Raw genomic sequence first — 26,726 nt, 5'->3', positions numbered from 1 at the left:
GAGAATTTTATTTTGAGATTGACATGCCATGTGAAAAAGATTAAAATCGAAGGTAATGTACAGAGTTAGGTATGAAGAATGTTGGATCTGACAATCAATAGAGAGCTTATTAAATAGGTTCATAAGTTATAATTGGTTTATAGAACATAGTGATTTTATTTCAAAGTGCTTTATTTCATTGCCGTTTTCATTGTATCGCAAACCCTTGGCATTAGAATGCAGTGTCTTCACATTTTAAGAGTTGCAGTGTATTTTAGTGATGTTTGTCTGAGATACACTGGTTGTTAGAGTCTGAAACCAGAGTGCTTGATTTCCAGAGCAGTATCCCATTAGTATGGGAAGTCATGTAGTCCTGTGTCTATATTCTTCTGCATCTATTTTCCCAGACCCATTTCTATAGTCCGGATTTATTCCTAGAGGTAGCTTATGATAAGGTAATATTTTCTCCTTCATCGTTATGGCATCTCTGTGGATTGGCTACACTTGACTTGGGTTTGTAGAGTGCTAGGTTTAACTTCTAATCAAAGCATTTCTTCCCTCCCTCAAACCCTCCCTTCCTCTTCCCCTCCCTCCCTCCGTGTCTCTCTCTCTCTCTCTCTCTCTCTCTCTCTCTCTCTCTCTCTCTCTTTCCTTTTTTAAAATAATTGATTTAAGAGAGAGAGGAATGGGAGGAATGGAGAGAGAGAGAGAGAGCGACATTGATTTGTTGTTCCACTTATTTATGCATTCATCGGTTGCTTCTTGTATCTGCCTTGACTGGGGATCGAGCCTGCAACCTTGGCATATTGGGATGACACTCTAACCAACTGAACTATCTGGCCAGGGTCAACACATGCATTTTAAATTAGTCTCTTCTGAGGCTAGAATTCATCATTAGGAGCGTTAATAAAACCGTGTTCTCTCCATCCTGGTGCACTGCTGAAAGGAAGAATGTGAGGTGGTTCTTTATCTAGGCCTCTCAATAGTGACAGAAGGACAAAAGGAAGAAGGCTGCAGCTTCTGGACCCAGTCTCGCCGGGCTCAAATCTGGTCCATCATTTAGTGGCTGTGTAATATTTGGCAAGAATTATCCAACACTTACGAACATTGGTTTTTCTCCTCTTGGGAATGATACTGTCAGCTGCCTCATAAAGTTTCAAGGAGGATTAAATCAATTAATATATATAAAACGCTTAGAATAGAGCCAGGCGCATTGTGGCTAATACTTATATGGCACTTATTATTTCATAGCTGTCTTACTTGAAATATAAATAATCATGACAGTGGTGATGCTGCAGTTCCTTACTGCTTGTTATTGGTTGGAATAACAAGGATGGTTTGGTTCCCACCAGCTTCCATATTGTGGGCTCCAGCTCAAGCCAGGTGAACTAACCAATCACAGATGTCACGTTCACCAGGCTACTGAATAAGGAAAATTTGCAGACAGGTTAAAAGCAATGAAACTCACATAGCATGTTACTGCCCCCAAATTTACATCCTCATCATCTGAGCTCTCCTTGTTGTGTCAGTTTCCCTGGAAATCCTTTCATTTTGCATCGGTTCTCCTTAAATTTTTGTGTCAGGGTTTCCTACCCTGGAAAATCCTATGGATCTTTTGTCAGAACATTGTTTTAAATGCACAGAATAAAATGAGGATAACCAAGAAACGCAGTTAAACTGATCAAAATATTAAAAAGTAAATTTGTGATATGACAATACATGTGCTTTGTTACATAGAATAACATATTCTAAAAACTATAATTTCAAAGTGGTGATGAATGTAAATACTGTACTATGATGACGATCTCCATGATTATATTGGTGACAAAGTCACAGGTCCTGCTCAGTCTACTGTGCTTTATTGCCTTCATTCATAATTTAAGGAAATACTGAACTTCATTTAGAAGTTAGTGTAAACAAGAATGCAATCTCTTCCCTTCCAAGTTCACAGGCACCTGGATTCAAGATACTTGTAGATTGCAGGTTAAGAGCCCCCGTAGGAGTTTTAGCACAACATTTCAGGGGCAGGGGAGATATTGGAAGAATTTTCCCCACTCCTATGGACTAAAATAACTTAAAGACTATAAGAAATTGTCTTCTTAATTTTAAACTCTAAATGAGTTAAGAGGAGGGTTGATTTAGTTTTCTATGGTAGATTAAGATCCAGGAATCCAGCACGTCTTTAAGAGGAACAGTCACGAAAAGTTTGGCTCGGTTTTAGCAGGAAGGGTTCAGGATGTGAAATTCAGCTGTTGAATTTCAGCCCTGAATCTGCCCCTCACCTTCTTGGAATAGTCATAATCATCATCAACCTCTGCTATGTATTGAGTGATCGCTTATGCAAGACCATTTCTCAGCTGTTAGGGAGTCAGGCAGGACTGTGCTAAGCACTCTGACCCACATTATTGCATTTAAGCCACAAAACAACTCGTGACATTTGAAGTATTTTTGTTTTATAGAAGAAGCTTAGTTACAGATGTTTAAGTGACTTGCCCAATGCATAGTTTCAGTTGCATATTAAAGAAAAAGAAATATAGGAGTATGGGGCCAGGCCTGTTAAGAGGCCCTGTGAAATACTCAGGGACCAAATCTCTCCCCTTTCCGTATTTTTTTTTTTAGTTTACCTAATTGTGGAACATACATCTTTATTGATTTGGAATAGAAACATCGATGATGATGATGATGATGATGATGATGATGATGATGATGATAATGATAGAAACATCAATGATGAGAGAATCATTTATTGGCTGCCTCCTGCACACCCCCTACTGGGGATCGAGCCTGCAACCCTGGGCATGTGCCCTGACTGGGAATCAACCCAGGACCTCCTGATTCATGGGTCGATGCTCAACCACTGAGCCACACCAGCCAGGCCCTTTTCCGTTTTTACCAACCCTGGGTGTAGCCCTAGCTTTGTAGTCCAAGATGACCACCACTAGCCAGACACACCACATCCAGAAGGCAAGGTAGAGGAAAGGGCAGAAGGACATGCCAACCGTATTTTAAACTTTTTCCTAAAGCTTCCATACAACAGTTATAACTCATTGTCCCAAACTGAGCCACATGACTACACCTCACTGCAAAGGAGCTGGGAAATGTAGTCCTTACTGTGGGAAGCCATGCTTCTAGTATTAAGGAAATAGGGGGAAACCTAGTTGGTGAACAAGTCTGTGTCACTCAAGGGCAGTGGTGGAGTCAGGATTAGAACCCAGGGCTGTCTGTCTCTGGTGCCTGTGCCCTTACCACGCTGTAGCGTCTCAGTGTCCCCATCTTGAAAATAGCGATGGTATTCTTGTGAGCCACCTATTTTGGAGGTAGTTGGGGTTCATCTGAAGTCACAGGGATAAAAGGCTTTTTGTGAGAGGCAGTCAAGTTCTCACCCCCAGCTCTCTGCAGGAGCCACGTCTATCGGAATAATTTGCTATTTAGCTTTTTGGAGCTTCTTAATTTACATCGCTGAATCTGTTGTGCTTCCGTTACAGGCTCGGCTGCCTGTGAAGTGGATGGCGCCTGAAAGCATTTTCAACTGTGTGTACACATTCGAAAGCGATGTCTGGTCCTATGGGATTTTTCTGTGGGAGCTGTTCTCTTTAGGTAAAATGATTCTTGCCGAAGGCACCTTCATAGGCTCAGAGCATCTTCTTAAGGTTTTGCCAGTGTCCTGCTTTCTTAGGATTCACACTGATCTGCAAACCATTTGTGCCTCAGGAAGCAGCCCCTACCCTGGAATGCCGGTCGATTCCAAGTTCTACAAGATGATCAAGGAGGGTTTCCGGATGCTGAGCCCGGAGCACGCACCTGCTGAAATGTAAGGGCCCGGGCACTTTCCTGCAGATGACGTTTCCCCTTTCATTTTTATTTTTAAAGACAGAAACCCAGATGTTGAGGGTTTTCGAGTAGGCCAGTTTGAAATGTCACTTGGTTCCTGTTTAAGGGCATCCTGGTCAAATGTCATTTCTGTAGCTTATTTTTATAATCTGTTGTCACCAAATACACAGAACGTTTTGGCAGCATCTCATACACAGAGTATGCCCTGCAGTCTGTCCAGTTGCCCAGCCTGGAATCATTTTTGAAACAATTGCACGGCAGACGCCTGAAGCCAGGTGAAGGGCCCTGAGGAGTGACGGCAAACGGCCCTCGTTTTGCAGGTATGACATAATGAAGACTTGCTGGGATGCCGATCCCCTGAAAAGGCCGACATTCAAGCAGATCGTTCAGCTGATTGAGAAGCAGATTTCAGACAGCAGCAACCATGTGAGTACGGGCCCAGGTCTCCCCTCTCTGTCCCAGGGAGTCCTCCTCCCCCGGCTCTGGGGGTGAGGACGCCCCTTCCCACCCCTTCTCTCCTTGGCTTAGGTTGTAAATAGGACTATGGATGGGAAAGTAAAGAAAACGAAACAAGTTCTTTCTGCCTAACCCCTGCTCTGAGCCAAAGAAGGATGTGAGATGGGGCGGGAAGAGAGTGAGGGCTTTGCATTCAGAAGTGTGGAAGTGGAAGTTTCCATAAGGATTTCCCACGTGCCCTCCCCCTCCCAAATGCTGGTCATGGGGTCTGCATGGGCTCTCACATGTCAGGGCCATTCAGCCTTTGGAGGGTTGGGCTAATGTGAACTAGAATAAAAGCGTAGAAAAGACAGCTTGTTGGCGCAGTGGGATGAGCTTCTGCTCAAACAAGCATAACCAGAAAATGGCGCAGAGCTGTGCGCCCACGAGCCGTATAGGATGCAGAGTTGTTTGAAGTTGGGAGATCCTCCCAGCGATTTGGGGAGGGAGGAAGTCAAAGCCCAAATCCATATTTCTTCTGATTTTAAGAAAGACAGTGATCCTTACTTTGAGTCAGATTTTTTTTTAAGTTGCTTTTTTTCTGGATTTGGGCTTGGAGCTATCTTTCTTTTTTCTAAGCATACACCACTGGTATTTTTGGGTGAAAGCTTGCTCTTCTGGGTGGCAAAGCATATTTCGAATTAAACAGCATTTTCCACCCAAGTGCTTGATTCTCAATGGAAGGGCCACCGCTTTCTCAGTAAATTACATCGGCTGTTGGGTTGTAGTTAGCTACCTAGATTTATAAACCTTTTAAATAGGTTAGGTAGTGCCTGTTCTAAAAGTGTCCCAGCAGAAAAGCACTTTTTTTTTTTTGCCATCACTTCCTACATCATCAGGCCTTGGGGAAAAGGAGGGGTCAACAAACTTGCATTTTCTTTTGTCAGTATGATTTGGGCTGCGAATGCCTTTAAACTCTCTGTGTAAGAGTCCTCCTCAAGTTATCTGGCATTCTGAAGCTACCACAGTGCCCCTTCGTCACTGTGCTCGGGGTGAGGATTAGTGTATTGACTGTGGACTTGTTTTCCTCAGATTTATTCCAACTTAGCCAACTGGAGCCCCAACCAGGAGAACATCGTGGTGGACCACTCTGTGCGGATCAACTCCGTGGGCAGCAGCACCTCGTCCACCCAGCCCCTGCTTGTTCACGAAGACGCCTGAAGCAGAGCACATGCCCGGGGTCTCCCCGACACAGTGATCCCCATTCTTCTGGTTTCTATGACTGTTTTGTTCGACTTGCATCCTACTCCCAGAAAATGGACACCCCACTGTAATCCCGTCTTTAAGCACACTTTAGTGGCCGATGCTTTTTGTCATCCGCCCCTATCCCCTTGCCAGGCCAGGGTTCAAACTGCATATATTCCCAATAGCAGAGTAGCTCCTGGTAACAACAACAACAACACATCTGAGTTGGAGGAAGGGAGTGTGAAATGGGCTTTAGGCACCTTGAGTCCTTTCTGAGCCTTCTCTAGTTTCTGTTCGAAAAGTCTGGTTGGTAGTGTATTTAAATAAGTGGCAGTAGTCACCTTCAGCCCTTGTAGCCATCCATAATGACATGATGGTGCAGTGAGATTAGAAGCTGAAACCTAAGCCCCTGATGTGGAAAATAGAGCATGACTGGGACAAAGGTCAGACGTCTATGAATGTCTGGGCTTAAGAAATCTCCTACTTCATGATGGGAATGAGATGTCGACCATGAAAAAACGCTCCCCGAGCCTGAATGGAGACTTGCTGCTGAGCCGTGAGCCTGTGTCCTGCTGACCTGCTTTCTGGCCAGTTAGCTGTCAGGGCGCTGGATTGGAGAGAGGGCCTCCCCCATTCACGTTGTATATACTCATCCTGCAATTGTACATGTTCATATACCTGAGGGAGGAAAACCCACAAGGTATCTTTTCTGGATATGACTCTGCTCAAGTCTGCTGTATGTAGGAATAGATACAGAGCCAGGCAAGTGTGAAGGACACAGTTAGTGCTTTTTTTTTTTAAAGAAAAACCATAATTGTTAAGCACAATCTTAAGAACAATCTTCTTATGTAGCCAAGGAACTTGCTGTACAGATTCCCCAGAACACGCCTATTAGCTTCAGAATTCACTGCATGACTCCGGCAGGAGTGAGAAAACAGTGCTGTCTTGGTTTGGATGCTTCTGTAGCAGGAAAGAAAATTTAGATTCAGGCTCCTTTGCAGACATGTCTTGGACGCTGGGCCAGTATCTATATAAAGTGTGTATGTGTGCGTGCATGTGTGTGCTTATAGACACATCTTTTGGGCGCTATTTTTGCCCTGAGCCCAAGAGGGTCCTTAGTACCCAAGAAGTAGCTTGGCTTTCATTGTCCATATACTGCTCTTCGTTCCCTTCACCTTGCTGTCCTGAGAAGCTTACCAAAAGCTCACATAGAGGCATGTAGGAAGCCGAGTGCCTAAAGTACCTATTTATTTGCAATCCACCGCCACTTAAGGCACTGTGTTATTTATACTCGACATACTGTACTCGTTCCTTAGACCTTATTAATGCTACTCTCCCACTGGAATGTATTTAAATTTTAGCCTTTAGGTTGTAGCCTGGATATTATTCTTAGTTTACCTTCTCTTTCATCACTGCCCAACTACAAGAGGTCCATGTGGTACATGGCAAGGCTTCTGTGTTGTCTTGCAAGATGCAGGTCTGCTGCCTTCACGGTTCCCCCTTCCTAGTCCCTTAGGTGACATGTAGAGAACTGTGGCCATTTATCTGGAAGTAACCATTTGCACTGGAGTTCTATGCTCTCGCACCTTTCCAAAGGTAACCGGTTTCGGGGTTTTGTTGTCAACGTAAGAGATTGTCGCTGTTTGCCATACTTGGAAAATTTCCTTTTCGTTGCTGTTGACTTCAATTAGAGTAAGAAAAGTGGTTAACTGTAGATGTCTAGGTACTTCAGGGGCACTTCACTGAGAGTTTTGTCTTGGATATTCTTGAAAGTTTATATTTTTATAATTTTTTTTTGGTTGTTACATCAGATGTTTCTTTGCAGTGGCTTAATGTTTGAAATTATTTTGTGGCTTTTTTTTTGGTTTGTAAATATTGAAATGTAGCAATAATGTCTTTTGAATATCCCCAAGCCCATGAGTCCTTGAAAATATTTTTTATATATACAGTAACTTTATGTGTAAATATGGAAACAGTGCAAGTTTAAAGGATGTTGGTGTTCTATGTGTTTTTTTCCTGACATGTTGTCCAACTGTTGACAGTTCTGAAGAATTCTAATAAAAATGTAAATATATAAATCAAGTAAATTGTTTGATGATTTCAAGCTGAAATTAAACGTTAAAGTGGTGAGGTGCCCTCACCTGGACATTAGGAAGTTTTGTGCCCAGTGTGCACGGGATCCATGCCAGACTCAGATCACTGGGATTTACATACTTGAAAATTTAAGACATTTATTAAGGGTTTGATATGTGCTATATTTTCTTATCCTATTCTTAAAATTCATGGTCTTCATTTACATAGAAAAATATAGAAAATGTTTGGAGAATTCTACACATCACTATGATTATTGTTAGGTTGACTCATGTGGAATGACCATTTTTGTGGGCAAAATAATGGTCAGATAGTAACAGTTTTATGTGACTTCAGCTAATATAACTGGCGCATTTCCTCCTACAAGAGACTGTCTAAAACATGAATTCGCAAGGTTGACATGAGGAGTCTCCCACACAAGTGGTTTGTATTCTTGTTGCTTGGGTTTTGAAGAGAAGCCAGTTCAACTTGGGATGTTCCTGCCCCACCTTTCAATCCTCACTTGCTTCTAGAACTGAGCTAAGTTCTAGCACTCGCTTGGCAGGAGGTACTTCTGCCTGTTAGCTCAGGGCCACCTAGGGCTGGAGCATCCTGGGTGATCAGGAGGTCTTGTCCAGAGCAGCGGATCCTGCATACAGCCTGTGAATTCTCCCAGCTTGAAACCAAGAACCACCCTGAACACGTAATCCTATTAAGAGTGTGTTAGGCACACAAAACACCATCAGTCTCGATTTCCTTTATTGACGTGGCATCTACCCCTGCAGAAGTGTCTCCTGGGGGAAAGGGAAGGGGGAAAGGTGACCGGTAATGAAGAGGAATCTTTTTAAGGGAGGGAATTGTGTGGCCAGGAACATGTCCATAATCAGTGAAACACTGACCACAGTTCAGTCAGGTGATTTTCATTGTTTCAGACAGGAATGAATGCTAACTGACCACAAAAAAGTCATTTCTGAGTGTTTCCAGTGCCATTTGGATTTTTTCATGTGAGGGAAATCTTGAGTTAGAAGCAGTCCACTGCCCCTGTACTTTTAGTCTGTAGCTATGTCCCTCCATAGCCCAGCTTTCAATAGGAAAGTTTGGTCCAGGCTCAAATTGGGTTCAAATATTTTTGCTACTCCTGTCTCTACCACTTGCTGCTGTGTGATATTGGGCAGATTAGCTCTTGAAATCTCAGTTCCCGTAATAGTAGTATCTACTTTGATGTACTCATATGAAGCTGTCAAGACTGCCTTGTTTGTATACATACATAGTGCTCAAAATTGTAACTTTGGTCATGGCTGATTAGTCTTAGTAGGAAGCAAGAAGATACCCCTAGACCCGTGGTCGGCAAAACATGGCTCACGAGACACATGCGGCTCTTTGGCCCCTTGAGTGTGGCTCTTCCACAAAATACCACGTGCGGGCGCACACGTACAGTGCGATTGAAACTTTGTGGCCCATGCCCAGAAGTCGGTATTTTGTGGAAGAGCCACACTCAGGGGGCCAAAGAGCCGCATGTGGCTCGCGAGCCGCAGTTTGCCGACCACTGCCCTATACCAGCATAACTCAGTTGTTACCCCATAAAGAATTATGCAGTTGCCCTAGCCAGTGTGGCACAGTTGGAGTGTCATCCTGTATACTGAAAGGTGGTGGGTTCAATTCCCAGTCAGGGCACATACCTAGGTTGTGGGTTTGGTCCTATTTGGGTTGCATACTACGGAGGACAATCAATGAATGTTCTCTCTCTCTTTCTCTCTCTCTCTCTCTCTCTCTCTCTCTCTCCTTGCTGTTTCTCTCTCTTCCTCCCTCCCTCCTTCCCTTCCTGCACTTTCTAAAATCAATAAGCCTACCCTCGGGTGAGGAATAAAAAGGATGATACAGTCTAAAATTTTCTTGTTTTTCTCTTCCATGCAAGCGATGTTGTACTAGTTTGCTTTGAAACTTGACTCATAGAGAGTTCTGTTTTATTAAAATCCCAACGTTTTGGCTAGGAATTTAAGGCTCTCTGTTCTTGTCCCAGCCTTCCTTCTGGTCTTTTTCCCCATTACCATAGGCCCATTAATATACCCCACTCTTCTGATTCCACCCTCAGACTTCACATTCTGTTCTTTCCCAATAGCCCCCACCTTTCTCGACTCCTGGAGATTGCTCTGAGTTGCCATGGTGCTCCATACTCCTTACAATCTATTCTGCCTGGCAATGTAATTATTTGGGTTCTGGTCTTATCTCCTTACCCCACAGTATCCAGACTTAAAAAAAATCCAATCAACACAAATACCTATATGTTCTAGAGTCATTGGCTTTATTATTGACTTGTTAAAATATTTAATTATCCAGAAACTCAGAGGTTCAACTGCTCTGAGGTCATAAGAGGTTACAACTTGCTAACTCAAGTTCACTTACTAGTACCCAGAGCCAGAATCTGAATCCAGATCTGAGTCTCTGTACTTCAGTGATGGCAAATATCTGGTCTTCCCATGCTGGCATCCCCGCTCCCTTGTCCATGCAGCCATCACTCATCTCTCAGTACTCTCCCATGGGCCCGAGACATGGTAGGAGTCTAAATCTCCAGGAAGCCCAGAGGAATCAACTGGAGTTGGTCTAAGGGAAAACATACCTGTCACCTTTAAATCATTGCCAAGTTTCAGTTTTCTTGAGGCACAGGTGTTCTCTATCTCAGCCGCTCCTGAAGCTGCTAGCACAGTGCTTCGTGCATGGTTAATTAATACACTCTGAATGAATAATTAAACATTCCATCGTCTTGGAGTAAGGAAAAGCCATCTGGGAGGAAATGGGTCCAGAAAAGATAGGAAATAGAAGAAAACACAACTTTCCCCCCAGAGTGGGACCTAGAAAGACCGCTTCATTTCACACTAGGCATGAGGCTTTGAGGAGAAGGGAAAGGGGAACCGGGAAAGTTCTTTGGGCAGCCGCACAGCTGCTGGGTGGGAAGGAGAAGTAAAGGAGGACTGGGGTGCATGGGGAAGGGTGGAGGGGAAGGGAAAGTAGCAGAAATTCTCTTCCTTATTCAGAAGGTGAGGAAGGCCTTGAAGGTAACAAGAAGAAGTCTTGGGCTAGAAGCTGAAGACTGAGGAGACCTCCCCGACCCCAGGCTTGACCCTAAGAGAGGGGCCTCAGGGCCAGCATCTCCACGGGGAAACGCCCCCCAGGAGAGGTCTTGGGATCAGCTGGGCAGCCTTCCTTCAAGTTAATTTTTCTAAAGGAAGGATGGTTTGCTAAGGCTGCTGTAACAAAGGACCACAAACTGGGTGTCTTAAAAACACTTATTGTCTCAGTTCTGGAGGCTGAAGTCCAAGATCAGGGTGTTGGCAAGGTTGGTGCCTTCTGAGGGCTGTGAGAGCGCCTGGATTGCCGCTCAGCTTCTGGTGGTTTTCTGGTAATCTACAGTGTTCTTCGGCTTGTAGGTCTCTGCCTTCTGTAATGCTGTTCTTCCTTAGTGTGTGTATCTATATCTAAATTCTCTTTTTATATAAGAACACCTGTCATGTTGGATTATAAGCCCACCCTATTCTAGCATGACCTCATCTTAACTATATCTGCGGTGACCTTATTCCCAGATAAGCTCACTTTCTGAAATACTGGGGGTTACAGTTATGACTTCAATATATTAATTGGGTGGGACTCAATTTAATCCATAATAGAAAAGTCTCAAAACTCTCTTCATTGTAGCAGGTGACTGTAGTCCTGAAATTGGCTCTGTAAAAACTCTAAGAAACTATGACAGTGATCTCCAAGGTGTCAATTTCAGAGCACTCTTTTAGATTATTATATAAAATAGTGTCTAGAATAGTAGCAGATGCTCAATACTTACTGAAGGAATGAAACTTCATGCAATGGGGAGCCCTCTTCCCTGGAACTTGCCTCCTTGCCTGGCCTCCCTCCTCGTCTCTCAGTTTTCCTCGGTCACCTCTTTACAGGGCAGAATTCCAGGTGGGTCCTTTATGGTCTTCTTTCATCTGACATGCTCTCACTAAGTTCTGGTCTATCTCATCTAATCTCTGGGATGTGGTTGTTACCTACCCACTGACTATTTTCAACTATGTCTCTGATATTTTCCCATTATGGAGACTGGTATTGCCAGGTAAAATAGGACACGCAGAAAATGTCTCATGCGATATTTGGGACACATCTGAAATTGAAACTTGACTGAAATTGAAATTTAACTGGGTATTCTTGCTAAATCTAATAACCCTCGTCTTGATTTTGGGTCTCTTCAGGTTAAGGACTACACCAATAAACCATTGAATATTCAAGGTTTAGCAAGGGGAAGAAAGGTAGAGTTTCAGTGATTGTAAAGAATGTAGGAAGAGTCCTAGCCGGTTTTGCTCAGTGGATAGAGCGTCAGCCTGTGGACTGAAGGGTTGTGGGTTTGATTCCAATCAAGGGTACATACCTTGGTTGCAGGCTTGATCCCTGGCCCTGATTGGGGCAGGTGTGGGAGGCAACCAATCGATATGTCTCTCTCACATCGATGTATCTCTCTGTCTCTTCCCCTTCCTTCCACTCTCTCTCTCTCTCTCAAAAAAAGGAGGAACTTTGTTTTTCAAAGATTTGTAGGTGGCAAATCTTAGATTTGCTGTCTAAATTATTTCACCTTCATTGTTGAAAAATATTTTCACTGTATATAGAGCTCAATGATGGCAATTATATTTTTCTGCAGGTTTATTTCCACCCTCTGGTTTCCATTGCTGCTGCTGAAAAGTTAGATCAGTCTGTTCTTTTAAAGATAGTCATCTATCTGTTTTCCTTTATTGCTCCCAACATTTTCTTTGGTCTTTGTAGTTTCACTATGATATGTCTAAGCTTGAATTTCTTTCTATTTGTCCTTATCTGTGGTTCTCTGGTCTTCTTGAATTTATGGATTGATGTTTTTCATCAATACTGCAAAATTATCATCCCTTATTAAGTTGCCTCTGCCCAGCCTGTTTCTCTTGTACCTCTTGGATTCAATTCAATGCATCTTATATCATCTCACTCTATCTTCCATATCTTTTAATCTTTCTTTCATATTTTGGTTCTTTTTGTCTTTCTACACTGTATGCAAAGTAATCCTCCTTAAGCTCCTGTCCATGGAGAATAATTTTAGCATCTTTATTGAGGTATAATCTACTCATAAGTGTATAAATCAGTGATTTTATTAAATTTATAGTTTTGTAACCATGATGCAATTTTCGAGTATTGCTATAATCCTCAACGTTTCCCTCATTCCTCTTTGCAGTTAATAGGTGTCCAAATGATTTTAACAAACTAGTTTCCAGTGATTCTTGACTTGTAAGATGACACCACATATTTGACCCTCTTGTAGTCTGCACTCATTCATTGAGCCATTTATTTGCTCTGGGATCTTTGTAAATGCTTTGGTCATATAAATGACAGTGATAATTGATAGGCTGCTTTGTTTGGATGATTATCAGTGATGATGACAATGGTGACACGATGATGATGATAGCTACCATTTGTTTAATGCCTACATATTACTTTATTTAAGACTCACAATAACACTAGGAGGTAGGTATTATTTTTCTGCATTTACAGGTGAGAAAACCTTGCCTCTGAGTGGCTCACATCTTTCCCTAAACCTCATGGCTATGGGCAGTGAAGTTGAGAAGCAAGCTCTAGTTTGTCTGATCTCTGAATCCCAGGATTTTGAACAGCAGTGTCACCAATCCAGTTGGATAGGAGCATGCCCTTTATTGGGTTTCTCTGGGCTTTGGATGACCTTTTAGCCATTTCCTTTCAGAAACACAAAGTACAGGAAAGGGAAAATCAAGTAAACCACTCTGCTACCCATTATTACCAGCTTCTCCAAATGCTGGAGAGAATGGCAGTTGAAGGAAAAGTTAATGTGAGGCTTTGGAATTCGCTGTTGATTTCACAGGTTCATGATCAGCCCACTCCCTTATGCACCATGTGAACTTCCCCATATCCTCCAAGAACATTTTTCTCTTCATGTTTCAAAGAACAGTCTTGTTCATTTGAGCCTCGTGAGAAAGAAATGTGTTTGCAGAGGGGGGTTGAGGTCTGAAGTGTAGAGCGGAGCATTAGAGAGAAAGAGAGAGAGTAAATCAAGAATTTCAGATCAGTGAGAGTGTGGGTGAAAATACCACCTTTTCTTTGCTTCAACAGTTGTTATTGTTGGTTAGAAATTAACAAGCTGTTGCCCATATGTCTCCTTCACTATTGATTCCACTTTTGTTGGTTAAATGCCGTTCTTATGATGTGGGTTCTTCTATGAGGGGTTTAACCTCACACGTGCTGGGGTCCTCAGGGTAGATGCTCCTAGGTGAAATAAATGTTCTCGAGTGGCTCACCTGTGTGTCTCCGTCCGTGGTTGGCTTTGAAGTGAGCGTGCTTTTTCAAGCACGGCAGCAGGACTGTGGTGCATTTTATGAGACTGGCCTTTTTCTTTGTGGTCTGTGGCTTAGCAGACACTCTTGTTCTATAACAAATGAAGAATGAGGACAGGCAAGAGGATGCCTTCATGGCTGCTGGTCTCAGGATGTCAACAGGCATTTGAGGGCAGCTGAAAACATTCATGTCCACACAACAGGCCACCCAGCCTGAGTGCCAAATCTGTATAGGGCATCACTTGCCTCTCATCGGGATGCATTTTACTCTTGTGGAGTGTTTGGTGTAGAAAATTGGTGTGGGTGAACTGACTTTACTGCTTACAGCCACATATTTCAGTTGACATTATACATTAATATGGTGTGGAAATAAATTTCTTGTTTTTAATTTTTCAATTACATTTTACGTTCAATCTCATTTTGTATTAGTTTAAGGTGTTCAGCATAGTGGTTAGATAATCATATACTTTACATGGTGTTCCCCTGATAGCTCCAGTACCCACCTGGCACCATACATAGTTATTACAATGTTATTGACTATATTCCCTATACTGTACTTTACATCCCTGTGATTATTTCGGAACTACCAATTTGTACTTCTTAATCCCTTCACCTTTTTCACCCAGTCCCCCAAACCCCGTCTCCTCTGGCAACCATCAGTCTGTTCTCTATATCTGAGTCTATTTAAATTTTTTTTTGTTAATTTATTTTGTTCTTTAGATTCCACCTATAAGTGAAATCATGTAATATTTGTATGACTTATTTCACTTAACATAGTTCCTTCTAGGTCAGAGGTGGGGAACATCCAGCCTTCAGGCCATGTAAGGCCCAATAAATCATTTGGTCTGGCCCTGCCAAGGCATTAGTGGTGAGTTAATTAAATGTTTGACCAATTATAGCAGGCTAGTTTTTAAACTGATAATTTTGTATGGTCTATAAATGATGTTATAAATATCCAAATGGCCCTTGGCAGATAAAAGGCTCCCTATCCCTGCTCTAGATCCATCCATCCATGCTGTCCCAATTGCAAAATTTCATTATTTTTATGACTTAGTAATATTCCATTGTATATATGTCATACCACTTTTAAAACCACTTGTCTGTTGACGAGTACTTGGGTTAGTTCCATATCTTGGCTATTGTAAGTAATGCTGCAGTGAACAAAGGGGTGCATATATTCTTTCAAATAACTGTTGGGTTTCTTCAGAAAAATACTCAAAAGTGGAATCGCTGGGTCATAAGGCAGTTCTATTTTTAATTTTTTAGGAACCTTCATACTGTTTTCCATAGTGGCTGCACCAATCTGTATTACTAGTAAGTGTGGAAATAGTTTTCATTTGCTGAGCTATCCAATAAGCAACTGCATGGAGTGACTTTGTTGAGAAGGATACAGAGTCCCCAAACAGACTCAGTGAAAAAGAATTCTGTCATTGATTAGTTATGTCTGCCTGGTCATAGCAATGGTGAAAACAGCACATGTGCTAACTCATATAGCACCTAAGTGCTTTGCATACATAGTTAATACTATCTGATCTTCTAAACAACCATATGCAATTGTTATTATTTTATAGGCATAAGAATCCTATATAATAAAAGGCTAATATGCAAATTGTCCCCTCAACTGGAAGTTGGACAGGGAGTTCAACCGGGAGTTTGACCACGGAATGGGGCTGGCCAGCCAATCACCTGCAGCCCCGCCCCCAATCAGGGTGGGCCAGCCGGACCCCACCCATGCACGAATTCATGCGCCGAGTCTTTAGTAAAAAATAATTATATCTTAAGGCATAGACAGGTCAAGTAACTTGACCAAGGTTAAATAGCTAGTATGGGACTGAGGCAGGATTTGAATCCAGGGAGTCTAGCTTCAGAGTTTGGGTTTTGAGCCACTGTGTCAAACTGTCTCTATATATCTGTTATCCTATTGTGATCAAGGCAGACTACCTGGGTCAGCCTGGTTCAGGAAAGGCCTCCCATTTTTCCTGGCCTGGGATACAAGGATGCGTCTTCTTCACTGTGATGCTTACTAGCCATGAGCTTCATGGGTGTCTATTGCCCTTCTTTCTTCCTGGCTGACAAGGACTTAGGTTCCTGACCTTGCAAAATGAGATGCCTTCTTCAAACAGAGAAAGAGGAAGTCCCATGGGTGAGTAGGTGCTCCTAGCATATGTGGGTGACAATTTAACCCAGGTCTCTGAAATGCATAGTGTCTGGAGGTGACAGGGAACGTTGAAGACCACGGAATAGTGTAAGGTGTTCCAAACCTGTCACTTGCCCTACCTGTGCCTCTACCACTTAGGTGACGTTTTATTTCTTTTAAGTGACCACTTATTAAGTGCTAAGCCCTTAACTGTATAATTTAATTTTTTCCTCACAACAGCCCTGCGTTACACAGATGAGGAAACTTAGACTCAGGGAGGTTAAATACATTTTGTTTGACTTCCAAGTCCCTCTCAATGCAATCACAAATGTTCACCATTTTTAGTGGCGTTGATGCTGAATCCAGGTTAAGTTGAAATTGCAAGATGTAAAACAGACAGCGGCACAAGAGTCCCTGGTTTGCCAGGGACTCACCCCTCTTTCCTATAGCTACCCCAGACTCTCTGGTCCTTCGCAGACCACATTTGGGAAACCATTGAAAGCCCCTGCAGTTTAGCAGAGTGAAATCCGCCTTGCCTCGGTGTGGTGTGGTTGACTGTGCCGCCCTCCTCTTGCTGGAAGGTTTCCTGTCCTGTGGTGCGCTGGGGGCATTCCCCGGCCGCTTACAGACAGACTCCCCTTTTGACTCACCATGAAGACGAGGAAGGAAGTACACCTTCCGTCTGCAAGTTTTCCAGACTTCTCCAGCGACATTTTGTTTCCAAATTTCTGTTTAATTTGTATATAACATACTATTTTTGAAAGATTTGTTCAACTTATTGGTATTCCCCCTTAAGTAATTAATGTTAACTTTGATTTTCTTTTTTACAAATATATACACACGTATTTTTCCCTGTTATTTAAAGAAAGGAGATCACTATATATTCAGCAACAAGCATTTTTAACTTCCACGGTATCATAATTATCACTCCAGATCACCCCATAAAAATTAGACATAATTTCCCACAGTATGGACATACCAAAACCCTGATGTTTTTAGATAAAAATTTGTCACATTAGCTATTAGAAGTCAAAGGTCTTATATTTTTGGTTCACTTCTAACAAATGTGTGGCATGCATGTATTCATTTGGGTTAAAAGCTAAGTTGGGGGAAGTATGTGATAATATATTTTGGTCCGTTTATTAAATAAAGACACGTGATGTGAGGGTCTAAGAGTATGCCTGGCAAGGTGCACGTGCTCACTAAAGGTTAAGCCTGAACGTATAATATCCTTTTGTAAGTAAAAATGGTGCGAGAAAGTACAAGGAAATGATTTTTATTCAATGTATTTTAAAAGTAAGATTATTAGTTTTTCTTAGGTGTCTAAAGGAAATTGGAAGAAAAGGAGTTATTTTCCAATCAAACGCATGCTTCTATGGTTCAGTTGCCTATGATTAAAATACAGCCAAACCACAGCAGGGTTACATTAGATATTCACTGTTCAGATAACAATAGGTTATCACTTTCTCTCTGAACTGCTCTCCAATGATTGCAACTCCCCTACCCCCAAGAATGTCAATCTTTACCCCTGTTTGGGCTGATTAGTAAAGCATTAGTCTGCTTTTAACCGACAATGGAAATAGCTACACTCCAGGTACTTGTCAGGCAGCATAACCTCCAACTCCCTAACATTCAGAACCCATCAAAAGCCGAGTTGATGGAAACAATGCATATGCACAACGTCGAAAGAATAATCAGTTCATCTCCTCCTCCCCTTTGAAGTTCAAGTTCTGTCCAGGAACATAAGAAAGCTGTGTGCACGGACTAGTTTCTATTGTGCTGTAACCCCAGAAATGCTTTTCTGAATTCTACATTGGGTTATCCCATCAGCTTCCACCTTAAATTAAGGAAATTCTAAAAATATCGTGATTGTGATTATTGTTTGGTGTTTGGAGTTGAAAAGACCTGAGTTTTAATCCCAGCCCTGCCATCTATTAACAGTAAGACTTTAGGTGAGTTACGTACTTTCTCTGAGCTATATAATATTGTGTACCAACTATACTTAAATTTATATGCATATACCCAGGAAAAAGAAAATGAAGAGCAGCTCCTAAATCATAAGCTGTTTGTAGAATTAAATGAGAGAATCTTTGTTAAGTTCTGGCAGTTGAGTACTGAATTCATGTCTTCCTGGAGTAGCTATTATTTACCCAGAGCCCTCTAGGCCTCCTGTGAATCATAAAGACTTATATTCACACCCATGAACTCTGGGCAAGTTTTATTCTCTAGTTTGTCCATCCCCTTAGGCTCACACTAGCCAAGGTGTATGCTTACCAAAGTCAATGGTTTTGTCCCAAAATATATTGTCAGTTGAATTGATCATAATGATGTATTTTGATATTTATATTAAAATGTTCCAAAACATATGACTGGAATTATTTCAATAAAAATCAAGGGACATATTTGGAAAGACTTCATAAAGGTGAATGGCCAAGAAAAGTTGCTGTTAGAGTAGATGTAGGTATAACAACTATTAAAAAATTGGGAAAGGCTATAAAAAAATCTAGAAGAAGTACATACTCAAAAGGCTACACAAATTGTCTAATTTAACACTCCAATTTATCTCCAAATTATAGATGATGTATTGTGAATGTGACTTATAGAAGAATGATGGCACAATAACTCAAATCAAGGAAAAGGCATTGCCCTACAGGGAAAGATTGGGGAATAAAGGTATATTCATAGGGTTAATTTAAATAAAAGGTGTAAGGTATGTTTGTATCATGATGTTTTTGTATCACAATTCCTCTACTTTAAACAGTGTTTTTTGTTTTTAAATCAACTAATGAGTTACTGTGCTCAGATCACTTCTGCTATATTAATATCGTGAACAGCATTTTTAAGACCCACAAGAGAAATCTCTTTCCAACTCCAGAACAAGTGCTTTTCCATGAAAAGAAATGTTTTCACCACATGGATTTTGTGAATCAAGTCATTGTTTTTCCTCTTTGTAGTCACTTCTAGAAAGGTTAGAACCAAATGAGTGATCTGCCCTTTACAAACGGAGACAATTTGATGTTAAGCACTTTGTACTAATCTCACAAGGAGCTTGTCTCCTGGTTTCCCCTGATTTAATTTTGCCATAGATAATTTTAAGGTTTATGTTATTTTATACTAGAGGCCCGGTGCATGAAAATTTGTGCACTCAGGGTGGGGGGAGGTCTCTCAGCCCAGTCTGCACACTCTCACAATCTGGGACCCCTCGGGTAGGGTCCAGTCCCATCACAGCATGGCTCTGGTTCCCCGGGCCTGCGGGCCAGGAGGGAGGGACCAAGAGGCCAGTTCGATCACAGCATGGCTCCGGTTCCCTGGAGCCTGTGGAAGGGGGGAGGGACCAAGATTCTCAGATTGCAGCATAGCTCTGGTTCCCCAGAGCCTGTGGACTTGGGGAGGGACAAAGAGGCCAGTCCTATGGCAGCATGGCTCTGGTTCCCCAGAGCCTGTGGGCGGGGAGAGGGACCCAGAGGCCAGTCTGATGGCAGCATGGCTCCGTTCCCACAGCTCCCTCCCGCCACTGCACCGCGGGCCGCTGGGACCCAGGACTGACTCCTGCTGCGCCGGCCAGGACCCTAGCCTGGTGTTTGGTCGTCTGTCTGGACGTTTAGGTCGTGACGGACCCTAGCTCTTTATATATTAGTATAACTTAATGTATCACACTGTCTCACTTCCCCAAATACCCCCTTAGCCTCCCTACAGGTCCCCGCTTGCCCCATCACTGGCTCTGGGGAAACTTAGCCTAATGCTTCCCTGAACTCAGGCTTTGGAAAATGAAGGCTGCAAAAGGGAGGCGATGTTGTCTTCTGGCAACATTTGCCTGTCACACAAGTGAATCTCTCAACAAATTGTGCTGCCACATCTGGAAAAGAGTTTTCAGCCTGGCAAGCATTAGCCAGTGCCAGAATATAACTCAGGGCTTCACAGTTTGTCTCATCTGGCTGGAGACTGGTCCTAACAAGCAGCAGCATTTCAGCTGCAGGTTTCCGAGAGCGCCCCGATAACTACACACCAGAAAACACAGAGCACCACTTCATCGTCATGGCTAGTGGACTGGTATTTATTACAAAGGAGGCAGAGGGACACAGTGGAGGGAACTCTTCTTCAGACCTGTTGGATCCACCTCTACACGCTGCTCAGCACCGACATGACCAAGTAGGGTCATCTCAGCTCCATGGGGTTGGGTGCGGCATCTTTGAAACGAGGCGGTCATGACATATCAGTGATTTTCAAAATATTCAGTGAGCATGAGGATGGGAGTGGGTGGGACTTGCTTTAACCAGAGAGACCTGACTTTTATCTGGTTTTGTATATCTTGTTAGAAAAAAAAGTTTGACTCGAAGCAAGAAAAAGGTCTTAAAAACTTCTGGATTGGTTGATTTCTAGGGTTTCTGGCTCTGTGACTGCAGCCAAATCTACTGAGAGCAAGCGATGACCTTCCTCTTGATTGTTGTCCTCACAAGGCCTCTCTTAGATGTGAGCACATGGTAGCAGCAGCCCCAGCCAAGGGCTTTGAACCCAGAGAAGCAACATCAAGACTGAACCCTCCTGGGAGGTGCACAGCTCTTTGGGAAATATGAGCTGCTGGTGCAAGCTTCCTACCCTGGCTTTGGCGGTCGCTCTCCCCTGCCCCCACTCCCACCCCCCAATCTTGCTATGAGCTACACAAGTTTGAGGTAGATGAATCAGGTCACAGCCAGGCAGTGACAACTTGCTGCTTGGGCATTTTCCATACTAGCCAAGTGAAGCCTACAATTCTAGAATCTGAGGGACCATCTCCAAAGTCACAGCAGTTAATATCAATAACCAACCATTTAATTCCTTTTATTCAACAAACATTTTCTGAGTACCTGCTCTGTAGGAGGCCCAGGACTAGGCCCCAAGCATAGAGTGATAAATAAGGCATAGACAGTGCCCTCAAGAAATTATGGTCTCCCAGGGGAGGGAGATCATCCATGTACAATTTATTATGATGGGGTCAGGGATATACACAATGCCTTGGGAGCAGAGAGGAAGAAACAACTAGCTTTGCCTGCTGAGTTGGAAGAGACTTTATGATGTCTGGAATGTAGTAGCTTCTCAATAAATGCTTATTGAATGACTAGAGGCCCAGTGCACGAAATTCGTGCACTCAGGGGGTTCCCTCAGCCCGGCCTGTGCCCTCTCGCAGTCTGGGAGCCCTTGGGAGATGTGCGACTGACAGCTTAGGCCCGCTCCCTGCTGCGCTCGCCAGCTGTGAGCCTGGCTCAGGGCTTCTGGCTGAGTGGTGCTCCCCCTATGGGAGCCCATTGACCACCAGGGGGCAGCTCCTGCGTTGAGCGTCTGCCCCCTGGTGGTCAGTGTGCGTCATAACAACCAGTCGTTCTGCTGTTTGGTCGATTTGCATATTAGCCTTTTATTACATAGGATTGCTTATTGAGAAGAGAGACCCTGGAATCAGACTGCCTGGAATTGAATCCCTAGCTCTATCACTTTATCCAATGTGTGACTTTGGGCAAGTTACTTAACTTCTCTGAATCTCAGTTTTTCCATCTGAAAAATGGGGCTAATAGTACTGAGCTCATCTCATAGTGTTGTTGTGAAGATTAAGAGGTAATACAGGTAAAGTCCTTAACACAGTGTTTGGCACGTGGCAAATACACTGTAGGGGCTTGCTGATTAGCTTGGGTATTGCTAATCAGAAATTTGCAGGGTAGAGAAAGAAGGGAAAGAGAGTTCAGGGATCCAGATTAAAAACAGGCTTTCCTTTCAGTAACTCAATGAGGGAATTTGCTTTTATTGGAATTCAAAAGAAAAAAAAAGTGGTGTATAAGCCGCAGTTCCGTGCACTTGTCTTTCTCCCTTGGGTCTCATACTCTCTTCTTTCTGTATCCCTCCCTTTCCTTTTATTTTTTTTTTTTTGGTGTGTGTGTGTGTCCTTCTTCTGATTCTTCTCTTTTTCCATCCTCAGCTCATGTTCTCCTCCCTGCTCCATCCTCTCCTCTCTCCTCTCTCCTCAGCCCTCTGAGACCTGCTCTTTCCACCTCCTCCCTATTTCCCTGCATCCCTATTCCTCCACCCCTTTCCCACCCAGCCAAGCTGGCCCTATATATATTTCTTCAAAGCCTGAAAGACCAGGCCCTCCTCTTCTCTGCACTCTGCTTCCTCTAGCATGAAATATAGTGACAGGATTAAGTCAGAGCAGAACGAAGAAATAAATCTTTTCTTTTGTTATTGTTGCTTCTCAGTGAAATGTGCCAGTGGATGCCCTTTGTTGCCAACACAGCCAGGGCTCTCTGACAGCATTTGTAGCTTGAGGTGATTGTGGCTTTTGGCCTTCTCACTTTTCACTGTCCGACACTCTAGCAGTTTTCAGAGTTTAAATGGCAGTAAGTGACATGAACAGAACCATTCCTCCTGACACCCTGAGGGGGCTAAAGCCTGGATCCTCAGAAAGACAAAATTCATCAGTTTACTACACTCAGAAACTAATGCTCAGGCGTGAAGGGTGAGCCCTGGAGCCAGGGCAGAGGGCCTCAGAGAAGTCTGGCCTGGGCACCTCCCTAGAGGGGCCTTCATTTTTTTTCTATTCTGCAAATGACTCCTGAAGACGATTGTGTGCCTGACACCATTCGAGGTTCTGGGGATGCAGCGCTGACAAGACAGAAAAGGTCCCTGCTCTCCTGGGATAACTTCTAATGAGAGAGGTAGACCATAAACAAGTAAAAACACAAACCAGATAGTTTCAGATAGTTACAAGTACTATAAAGAAAAGAAGAGGGTAATTAATAAAGGAGTGCATGTCTGATGTATTCTTGAGTGGAAGGTACAGTTCTCCACCCATCAAAAGTCAAAAGTCAGGGAATTTCCCAAATATAGAAAGTGGGTTAGGATTCTGGATAACCAAAGAAATGACAGATGTCCACTCTATCAAGGCAAGAGTTAGTTTCTTATTCAAGTGCAATAGGGAGTCATTGGAGGACTTTAAACAGGAAGTAATCTATATATATAAAAGCCTAAGCGACCATTATGACCGAACGACTGGAATGACCGGTTGATGAGTCACTATGATGTGCATTGACCACCAGGGGGCAGATGCTCAACGCAGGAGCTGCCCCCTGGTGGTCAGTGCGCTCCCACAGCCAACCTCCCGTGTCCCTTCCCCCTGGCTGGCCAACCTCCCATGCCCCACCCCCCCCACCCCCTGCCCGGCCAACCTCCCTCGGTCCCTCCCCTCTGCTGGCTGGCTCCCCCTATGGGCCCTGATTGCAGGCCAGGCCGAGGGACCCCACCTATGCACAAATTCATGTACCGGGCCTCTACTAACATATTTCTGATTGCTAGATGGAGATTTCAATATAGTCTAATATATTAATTGTTTTCTTTATGATTACTACTCTTTGTTTTCTGTTTAGAAAATAGCTTCCTCTTTTATGACCATGAAGATATTCTCACATTTTATCTTCCAGAAGCTCTCTTTACTCTTTTCTTTACCATTCTCATTAAAGCTATAACCCACCTACAATAGATTTTTGTGTATGGCAGGAGTTAAGAGTCAAGTAGCACTTTTTCCATATGGATATTCAGTTGACATGGTCCTATTTATTTATTTATTTATTTTTAAATATATTTTTATTCATTTCAGAGAGGAAGGGAAGGGGAGAGAAAGATAGAAACATCAATGATGAGAGTTATTGATCAGCTGCCTCCTGCACACCCCCCACTGGGGATCCAGCCCAAAACTCAGGCATCTGCCCTGACTGGGAATCGAACCATGACCTCCTGGTTCATAAGTCAATGCTCAACCACTGAGTCATACCAGCTGGGCCATGGTTCCATTTATTGAAGAGAGCATGCCTTCCCCACCGCTCTACTTTGCCACTTTCATTGTCAATAAAGTATTTGTCTGTGTAGATCTATTTCTGTGCTTGCAGTTATGTTCTTGTGGTTTATTTGTATATCCTTGTGCAAACATCATGTTACTTTTATTACCAGGGCTTTATAATAAGTCTAGATGTCTGGCAATCTAAGTTATCTAAGTTATTCATAATTTTTTTGTGGTGGATACTATTCTTGACTTTTTGTACTTTCATATAAAACTTAGAATTGCCTTGTCAACTTTTTAAAAAGTTACCTGCTGGGATTTTGATTGGCATTGCATTAAATCTATAGATCAATTTGAGGAAATTGACATCTTTCAATATTGATCTTCTGGCTCATGAAAAGTGGCATAGCCTCTAATTTATTTATGATTTCTTTCATTTCTCTCAGTAACATTTGATAATTTTCAGTATGTAGACCTTGAACAGTTTTTATTAGCCTTGTTCTATATATTGGATTGTTTTGATGCTATTGTACATGATATTAAAAAATGTATTTGCTAATTGTGGCTGGTATATAAAATACAAATAATCTTAGTTGATCTTATATTCAGCAATCTTTTTAAATTAACTTATTATTTAGAATAATTTCTTATAATGAAACTTGCCTTTGTTTCATTGGGCCCAAAGAATAGAAGTCTGTTTTTGTTCAGCTCAGAGGATCTATGAGGCACTACCTTATATCTTCCCCAAAGTCTTTCATCTGGATTCACTCTGAGGCCATTTTAAACTGGCAGTGACTTGGGTTTTATTATTGCTTGAGAACATTTCTTAATTCCTCAGAACCTATTCAAGCTACAGAAACTTTGATTTCTTGGGTATGGATACAAATTACATCATCTGTAAATATTAACAGTTTTATTTCTTGACTTCCAAAACTTTTACCTTTTATTCCTTTTTACTACATTATTGCATTTATTTCATTATATTGGCTAGAACCTGCAATATAATGTTGAGTAGAAGCAATAATATGGACATTCTTATCTTTCTCCTGATCTATAGGATTTGTAGAGCAACCCTTCACCAGATTAAGGGAGTGTACTTCTATTTCTAGTTTGCAAGAGTTTTTATTATGCATGGGTGTTAAATTTTGTGAAATGCTTTCTTTGCATCTATTCAGATGATTTATATTACTTCTTCCTTGTTCTATTAATATGGTGAATCTTATCAATTGATTTTCAAATGTTCAATCAACTTGGCTTTCTTGTAATAAATCCAGCTTGGTCCTGATGTATTTTCTTTCTTATATTCAATTTGATAATAATTATCTTGAAATTTTGCAACTATGTTTGTGACACAGTCTGACCTGCATTATAATGTGCTAGTTAGGATTTACCATCAGAGTTTTGTCTGTCTAATAAAACAAGTTCCTCTTTTTCTATTTTCACGAAGGGTTTGTAGAAAATGGAAGTTGTTTCTTCCTTAAATAACTTAAATATTTGAAAGAATTCATTGATGAAGTCACGTGGGTCTGAGTTTTCTTGGCAGGAAGGTTTTTACTACAGATTCAGTGACTTCAACAGATAGATATAGGGTTGTTTAAATTTTTTTTTATTTACTCCAGTTTTGGTAGGTCTTGTTTTCCTAGCTATTTGTCTAGTTCATCTACATTTTTAAATTTAGTGGCAAAAATTGATTATAATATCTTTTTTAATATTTTTAATGCCTGTAAATATAAGATATAGAGTGAATAATTTTTTATTCTTGATATTAATTATTTGAGCACTGTCTCTTTTTTCTTAATCATGTTATCAAGAAGTTTATAAAAATTTTTAGTCTTTTCAAAGATTCCAAGTTTTTTTTTTTTTTTAATATTTTATTGATTTTTTACCGAGAGGAAGGGAGAGGGATAGAGAGTTAGAAACATCGATGAGAGAGAAACACCAATCGGCTGCCTCCTGCACACTCCCACTAGGGATGTGCCTGCAACCAAGGTACATGCACACCTCCTACTGGGGATGTGCCCGCAACCAAGGTACATGCCCTTGACCGGAATCGAACCCGGGACCCTTGAGTCCGCAGGCCGACGCTCTATCCACTGAGCCAAACCGGTTAGGGCGGAGTTTTTTAATCCTTTTATTATGTATTCTCTTTCTTTCACTAATTTCTGCTCATCTTTGTTCTTCCTTTCCTTGTACTTTCTTGAGTTTTAATCTGCTCATCTTTTTCTAATCAAATCATGTACTTAAATTTCCAAACTTTGGGGGATATTTTTGTTTCTGATTGCTAGCTTAATTCTACAATGGTCAGAGAACACATTCTATATGATTTCAATGCTTTAAAATGTTTGAAATTTTCTGTAGTGCAGCATTTGGACACTACAAATAAATATTTCATGGCCATTTGAGAAATATATGTATTCTACAGTTATTAGGTATAGTGTAAATATATTTATGTATGCATATATGTGTGTATATAAATATATAAAGTCAATTTATATCCATTATCTATGTACATATTTATATCTATTATGTTTATAATTAGGTCAATTTTATTAGTAATGTTCAAATCTTTTATATCTGTATGAATATTTTTCTGCTTAATTTTATCAATAGTAAAGAGAGATGTGTTAAAATTTCCCACTGTGTTTGTGAATATTTCTGTTTCCTCTTTTAGATGTTTCAATTTCGCTTTGTAAGTGTTGAAAATGTGCTTTTGCTTCAGCAAGCAGTTAGATAGGGTTGGAGCACCTTAATCCAATGAGCTAATCCTTTGCAGTCACTATTGTGAAATATTTTCAAATCATACATTACTCCATTTAACAAATATTTCTTGCATATCTACTATGTACTAGGCACTAGAATAGGT

At 41.8% G+C, this 26,726-nt stretch overlaps 1 protein-coding gene across 2 annotated transcripts in view; it reads left to right on the top strand.

Annotated features, from left to right (window-relative positions):
- KIT (KIT proto-oncogene receptor tyrosine kinase) overlaps positions 1 to 7,568 on the top strand; it is an 80,257-nt gene extending 72,689 nt beyond the window's left edge. For both annotated transcript variants that reach the window (XM_006093960.3, XM_014460194.2), the window contains exons 18-21: positions 3,465 to 3,576; positions 3,691 to 3,790; positions 4,131 to 4,236; positions 5,338 to 7,568. In XM_006093960.3, the coding sequence (XP_006094022.1) occupies positions 3,465 to 3,576; positions 3,691 to 3,790; positions 4,131 to 4,236; positions 5,338 to 5,466 (447 nt within the window). In that variant the 3' untranslated portion in view covers positions 5,467 to 7,568. The remainder of the gene's footprint in view (positions 1 to 3,464; positions 3,577 to 3,690; positions 3,791 to 4,130; positions 4,237 to 5,337) is intronic.
- The last annotated feature ends 19,158 nt before the right edge of the window (positions 7,569 to 26,726 follow it).

This window comes from Myotis lucifugus, unplaced genomic scaffold (genome assembly GCF_000147115.1).
Source record: "Myotis lucifugus unplaced genomic scaffold, Myoluc2.0 scaffold_127, whole genome shotgun sequence".
Taxonomy (NCBI): Eukaryota; Metazoa; Chordata; class Mammalia; order Chiroptera; family Vespertilionidae; genus Myotis; species Myotis lucifugus.
This window is presented reverse-complemented; position numbering and strand designations above follow the sequence as displayed.